This window comes from Garra rufa, chromosome 12 (genome assembly GCF_049309525.1).
Source record: "Garra rufa chromosome 12, GarRuf1.0, whole genome shotgun sequence".
Classification (NCBI taxonomy): domain Eukaryota; kingdom Metazoa; phylum Chordata; class Actinopteri; order Cypriniformes; family Cyprinidae; genus Garra; species Garra rufa.
Genome location: NC_133372.1, coordinates 16,339,972 through 16,347,316, shown reverse-complemented (window position 1 = coordinate 16,347,316; position 7,345 = coordinate 16,339,972). Strand labels below are relative to the sequence as shown.

General features: G+C 37.6%; 1 protein-coding gene across 1 annotated transcript in view; it reads left to right on the top strand.

Moving 5' to 3' along the window:
• Positions 1-463: 463 nt before the first annotated feature.
• plxnb1b (plexin b1b) overlaps positions 464-7,345 on the top strand; it is a 29,744-nt gene continuing 22,862 nt past the window's right edge. The window contains exons 1-8 of the mRNA XM_073852519.1: positions 464-535; positions 779-1,925; positions 4,580-4,762; positions 5,110-5,238; positions 5,814-5,914; positions 6,011-6,143; positions 6,314-6,470; positions 7,019-7,127. Of these exons, the coding sequence (XP_073708620.1) occupies positions 789-1,925; positions 4,580-4,762; positions 5,110-5,238; positions 5,814-5,914; positions 6,011-6,143; positions 6,314-6,470; positions 7,019-7,127 (1,949 nt within the window). The 5' untranslated portion in view covers positions 464-535; positions 779-788. The remainder of the gene's footprint in view (positions 536-778; positions 1,926-4,579; positions 4,763-5,109; positions 5,239-5,813; positions 5,915-6,010; positions 6,144-6,313; positions 6,471-7,018; positions 7,128-7,345) is intronic.

Genomic DNA, 7,345 nt, shown 5'->3' with positions numbered 1-7,345 from the left:
TCAATGCACAGCCAGCACTAAATAGACAGAATGGCAAAACTCAAAAATGTACTGAATTATAAGTGCCAACATTCAGAATTAAATAAACATAGTATTTGTGATGACCCAAAACTGACCCAAAAAGTTTTTGAAGAAATGTTTGCTTTTTGTAGAGTAAAACACTGGCATACATCATAGTAACATAGTATCTATTTTGTAAAAATATACTTTGATTCCCAAACTTACTATTCTTAAGTACGGCCACTGCTGTCACCGGAAAAATGTTTACCCTGCAAGTGCCAATCCGGAAGCCAGAAACATGAAAGTGTGAAAAAGGCTAATTCCAATTGTAACATTTTGTAATTTTCTCACAATGTTAAACCTCCTCAAGATACTCCTGCCAAATGCAAACACTCTAAAGTGCTGTGAATGTTAAATTTTTGTAATTTTTAAACAAAATTCCCTCTCTTTCTGTATGCGTTCTAGGTTTAGCTGATGGGGACGTGTATTTGACTGTTTTGTGTGTATGCATGTCGCCCCTGCAGATCAAACCCTGGTAAGAAGTGTTTTCTTTCTCTGATTACAGTAAACTAGAACAGTTTTTTTCAGACGTCTTATTGTAACATGTTGTGATATGACATTTGTGACATAATTTATTTGATTTGTGTTAATGGGATATGTTATTTTAATAACATTTACAATATTTACACTGATGTTTAAATAATTGGGGTTATTGTTATAATGTAATTTTCACATAAAATTTTTTTTTTCATTTACTTTTTTTCCTCTTTGTTCTCAGAACAGTTGACATGCCACCTGGGATGGTGTGTGTGTTCTCTTCACTTTTCTCCATACTTTGTTACTGCGTGGTCATCCAGAGCTCTGCTTCTTCCAGTCATCACCTCACCTTCTTGCGCAATGACACCTACTTCGAGCACCTGGCTTTGCATCCTGACCCTAAATTGGGTCGGGTCTATTTAGGCGCCCGTGATCGGCTTTACCAGCTTTCTTCCGATCTTCAGCTTGAGGCAGAGGAAAAGACTGGACCTGTGATAGACAGTCGTGACTGCCTGCCCCCAATTAGCGAAGCAAACTGCCCACAGGCACAATGGACCAATAACCACAACAAGCTACTACTTGTGGATCCTTACAGTCAGGAGCTCATTAGCTGTGGAAGTGTTTATCAAGGAATATGTCAGAAACGAAGTTTGGATGCAGTGGGGAAAGTGCTTTTCTCTGCAGAGAGGCCTGTGGATACACAGTATGTGGCGGCTAATGACCCCAATGTCTCTACAGTAGGACTTGTGGCACTCACAAAAGGGCGTGGGAAACAACAGCCAGTGCTGTTTGTGGGCCGGGGATATACCAACAGCCAACCTCCAATATCTACTCGAAATTTAGTTATGGAGCCTGTTTTCTCATATGAAGAAACTTCAAAGTTAGCTGTGGCTGGGAGGCTTTCTGAGTATGACCACCATTTTGTAACATCATTTACCCATCGCTCATATGTCTACTTCATGTTCTATCGGAGGGACTTACAGTCACCATCAAGAGAATATCGCACATATGTTTCCCGTATGTGTTTGGATGATGCTGCGTATTATTCCTATGTAGAAGTTCCGTTAAGTTGCCGTTCAGCTGGAGGAAAGAATTATAACCTCCTGCAAGCTCTACACGTAGGCCTACCAAAGTTAGGTAAGGCTATGGGAATCGAAAGTACAACTGCTTCGGAACAAGAGGTCCTGTTGGGGGTGTTTTCGAGTCATTTTGCCTCATCCAGTCGGCCAAATGAAGAGTCTGCAGTATGTGTGTTTTCACTTGAGGAAGTGGATAAACATATCAATGCTACAAGAGATCTGTGCTACACTGAGATGGGTCGTGCAGATGGAAAGGAGGTTGCATACATTGAGTATGAAGTCAAATCAAACTGTGCCAATCTTCCAGAGGTGAGTTTGAAAACTGAATGGCAACAGCTTTCAAGTCCAATGGTTGCGGTCTTATAAGCACTTCTTTAGAGCTATACATTCATTGAGCTGCTGTGAGTTTGAACAAACAGTCTCAAAATCAGACGCTACCCTCCCCGATCGCAACTTTTTACCTATTTTACTACCAGGTGTACAGGTCCTTTTAAAAATATTAGCATATTGTGATAAAGTTCATTATTTTCTGTAATGTGCTGATAAACATTAGACTTTCATATATTTTAGATTCATTACACACATTTGAAAGTAGTTCTAGCCTTTTATTGTTTTAATATTGATGATTTTGGCATACAGCTCATGAAAACCCAAAATTCCTATCTCAAAAAATTAGCATATTTCATCCGACCAATAAAAGAAAAGTGTTTTTAATACAAAAAAAGTCAACCTTCAAATAATCATGTTCAGTTATGCACTCAATACTTGGTCGGGAATCCTTTTGCAGAAATGACTGCTTCAATGCGGCGTGGCATGGAGGCAATCAGCCTTTGGGACTGCTGAGGTGTTATGGAGGCCCAGGATGCTTCGATAGCAGCCTTAAGCTCATCCAGAGTGTTGGGTCTTGCGTCTCTCAACTTTCTCTTCACAATATCCCGCAGATTCTCTATGGGGTTCAGGTCAGGAGAGTTGGCAGGCCAATTGAGCACAGTAATACCATGGTCAGTAAACCATTTACCAGTGGTTTTGGCACTGTGAGCAGGTGCCAGGTCTTGCTGAAAAATGAAATCTTCATCTCCATAAAGCTTTTCAGCAGATGGAAGCATGAAGTGTTCCAAAATCTCCTGATAGCTAGCTGCATTGACCCTGCCCTTGATAAAACACAGTGGTCCAAAGTACTTTTTTCGGATGAAAGAAAATTTTGCATGTCATTCGGAAATCAAGGTGCCAGAGTCTGGAAGAAGACTGGGGAGAGGGAAATGCCAAAATGCCTGAAGTCCAGTGTCAAGTACCCACAGTCAGTGATGGTCTGGGGTGCCATGTCAGCTGCTGGTGTTGGTCCGCTGTGTTTTATCAAGGGCAGGGTCAATGCAGCTAGCTATCAGGAGATTTTGGAGCACTTCATGCTTCCATCTGCTGAAAAGCTTTATGGAGATGAAGATTTCATTTTTCAGCACGACCTGGCACCTGCTCACAGTGCCAAAACCACTGGTAAATGGTTTACTAACCATGGTATTACTGTGCTCAATTGGCCTGCCAACTCTCCTGACCTGAACCCCATAGAGAATCTGTGGGATATTGTGAAGAGAAAGTTGAGAGACGCAAGACCCAACACTCTGGATGAGCTTAAGGCCGCTATCGAAGCATCCTGGGCCTCCATAACACCTCAGCAGTCCCAAAGGCTGATTGCCTCCATGCCACGCCGCATTGAAGCAGTCATTTCTGCAAAAGGATTCCCGACCAAGTATTGAGTGCATAACTAAACATAATTATTTGAAGGTTGACTTTTTTTGTATTAAAAACACTTTTCTTTTATTGGTCAGATGAAATATGCTAATTTTTTGAGATAGGAATTTTGGATTTTCATGAGCTGTATGCCAAAATCATCAATATTAAAACAATAAAAGGCTAGAACTACTTTCAAATGTGTGTAATGAATCTAAAATATATGAAAGTCTAATGTTTATCAGTACATTACAGAAAATAATGAACTTTATCACAATATGCTAATTTTTTGAAAAGGACCTGTAAACAGTAATGTGTCTCATCTGACCACTTGAGATTCATGAACCAGATCTTAACACCAGGTATAAACAGGGCCTACATTATCCAGTGGAAAATAGCTATGAGGTTAAATTAGGTTGGTAACTGAGGTTGTAGTTTCAGATCCTGCACCACTGTGCCACTGAACATAGCAGTTAACCTCTTCAGGGGAAGCAAAACTATAATTGAACATGACTTCAATCTATGATGACACCAAAATTCCACCACCCCAGTTGTGTAGCCATATATAAATATTCTAAACTTGTCTGGAGAGGGTAGCTAACATACAATCGGAGTAACAACACGTGATAAAAGAATAAAAGTGAAAAAAGCAACAAGATTAAAAGAACAAAAGAGGCAAAAATTGGCAGTAAGGTTTAAAAGGTCAAATAAACTGCATTTTGTTTACGCACACACTAGTGTTCACAAGTCAGTTTGGGAAATATGTATTATTCCATATGTATGTAATGGATTCAATTAAATTTTACAGTTTTAGCAGAAAAACTAAAAATGCTAATATTAGAATGGTACTAAGAAAAAGTATTTGGAAAAAAGGTTGTGCCTTTAAAAAAAATGTTGGATTCTCTGATGAACAAAGTTTGAAGCACAGTATTTTTGGTTATATATCAAAATTATAAATGTCTTTAACTGACATTTTTTTTTATTTTATACATTGTTGTGAATAAATGTATTTATTTCATTTTAACAATAATAAAAAATCTATTATGAAATTTATTACGATGAAATATGGGTAATTTGAGAGATAAAACAAATGGTCTTTAGATCTATACCACTGTGTGGCAATGAGCAAAACATTGTTTAATTTAAAAAGCTGTTTGACATGACAGTGAAATTTGTCAGTTGTAGAACAAGTCAGTTGGTTTGCTTTGATTTAATCTTTGTCTTTTGTCTTTCTATAGAACACTTTGGATGCTTACCCATGTGGCTCTGATCACACCCCTAGTCCAATGGCAAGCCGGGTGCTTGTGAAAGCTGAGCCAATATTTGACAGTCCATCTGTCCGTCTCACTGCTGTCGCTGTGAGTGTAAGGGAGGAACACACTATTGCCTTTCTTGGAGACTCCCAAGGAAACTTACACAAGGTATAGAAACATTTTCAAGGAATAAGGTGTTTATTTTATATTTGGGTCCTTTTTATGGCACTCTCGTTGTCTAGCCAAAATTATTCTTGTGTCTGATTTGATTTGTTTTGTGATAATGCTACGAAAGAAAATATATACATACATAAATACATACATAAGGGTGATATGATGATATATGACAATTTTAATGCTTGATAAGTGATATCAGGAGTTACTGGTCAGCTGTTTCATATGCTCTTTCATGGTATGTTGTATGTTTTGCTTGATGTTTTATCCCTAATAGAAAACAGCTGCAGAGGATCTCTTCAGCTAGGTTTTAAATTTCTCCTCCTTTGTGTTTCATCCAGGTGTTTCTTGGGCCAAATGGTGAGGTGGAAGAATATGCAGTAATCTCCATCCATCCCAGTGCACCAATAAGCAGAGAACTCAGGCTTGACCATCAAGAGAAGCATCTATACATCTTGACAAGTAACATGGTAACTATCACATTACTGAAGTGGAACTGGAAGTGTCAGTGTTGTTACTTGTTGACAAATTTGTTCTTATAGGTCAAGCATAATTAATAGGAATAAACCTGAACTAAACAAAATTGAAAAAGTATCTTAAAAGGGATAGTTCATAAATAGAAATCATAAATTGACAAGTTAGGTAATATTGGTAATAAAAATAAGAAGAAATCTTTGGTAACATAATAGAATTAAATGTGTGCACATGTCTGTGTATGCGTGTACACTACTGTTCAAAAAAAAATTTTTTTTGTCTTATGCTCACTAAAACTGTGTTTTGTTGATTAAAACTATAGTGAAACCATAATAACATGAGCTATTATTACAATTTAAAACCTTTCCATTTTTAAAGTTTTCTATTTTATACATATTTATTTTTAAAATATATTAATTCTTGTGATGGCGAAGACAAATTTTCAAAAGCCATTATTTTACATGATCCAGAAGCCATTCATCAAATAAAAGCAGCCCTTGTGAGCCTATGTGTAGTATGTAATTTCATCTTTCTCTGCTGTTTTTTTTGTTTTATTACTGTGCTCATACAGTTAGAGAAAAGGCCTGTAGCAGAGTGTGAAAAGCATTTGGATTGTCAGTCCTGTCTGTTGGCTCATGATCCATATTGTGGCTGGTGTGTTCTGGAGGGGAAGTAAGTTCATATTTGAAAAGAACCTCATATCCTTTTTTTTTCTCTTTTGTGGAACAGTTGATTACTTAAACTTAACATTGTGTCTTTGTGCATTAGGTGTGGGCTTCGTAGCGAGTGTGTGCGTGGAGATCAGAAAGATCAGTGGCTTTGGAGCTTTGATATAGAGCAGCAATGCCTAAGTGTGACATTTCTCAATCCATCCAACATCAGCCGAGAGGAAAAGAGAAATGTGTGTTTCACATATTAACAACTTTTCTAAAAAAATCAGTTTAAAAAGCACACAAACAACCATAACCATTTCTCTGCCTTATCCTATAAAACATAATTTCAATCCTTGCAAATTTAAATTGACTTTGTCTCTTATTCCATCTCTCTTGATATTTATTTTGCTCCTTTTAGATCTCTTTATCCATCCCTGGTCTTCCCAACCTGGAACAAGGAGAGCATTACTCTTGTGTCTTTGAGGACAGGTCAAGTTTGGCTGTTGTCACAGAGACTGGTGTCACTTGCTCTTCTCCACACGTATATACATTGCCATCTGTGCCACATGGGCAAGGTGAGAGTTTTGCCGGCTATGTTTAACACGCTTGTTTTGACGCAGGTGGCCTAGCCAGTGAAACATAAGTGTTTCATGAATTACTAAAAAAAGTGTTCTCCTTTTGACACACAAACATCTGATTTAGAACTACGTTTTGTGCATGGAATTGATAATGTAACTAGACTGAGAGAGGAACGCTTCTAAACAAAATAAGTTTTTAAATGACATTGCTTGCGGTTCCATAATATATTTAGTAATAAAGGAATAGTTTACCTAAAAATGAAAACTAATTCACCTTTATGTTGTTTTAAACCTGTTTGTACTTCTTGCAAAAACCACCACAAATATTTTCAGCTGAAACCAGTCAAACTCCCACATCTGCTAGATAAAATCCCAGCAAGTTTAAACCTAGCTGGAAATAGGAAATATGTGTCATCAAAGATGAACCAGTGAAGCGCAAACAATAAGATGAATATGAGAAGCGTGCACAGACAGTCATGTCTCTGACAATCATGACTCTACAGGAATCTCTTCTTGATAATCTGTTCTTTTTCCTTTTGAATTAGATTTTTTTACAGTCACTCTATCTCTACGGTTCCGTGATGTTGTTGTGACTTCTCGGGAATTCACCTTTTATGATTGCACAGCAGTTAAACAGCTTGCAGGAGGCATGCCGTGAGTTACAAACACAGCACACACGTGATTATGATGCATGGTTCTTAAGTTTTAAAATGAACTTTAACTTGGTTTTGAAATGTAAAACTAAGATTAATATCTTTGTCTATATACAATACTTTTAGGTAATGAATTTGGATGCACTTTCTTTTTTTTCGTAGCTGCCATGGTTGTGTGCAGAGTCGCTGGGGATGCAACTGGTGTGTGAACCAACATAT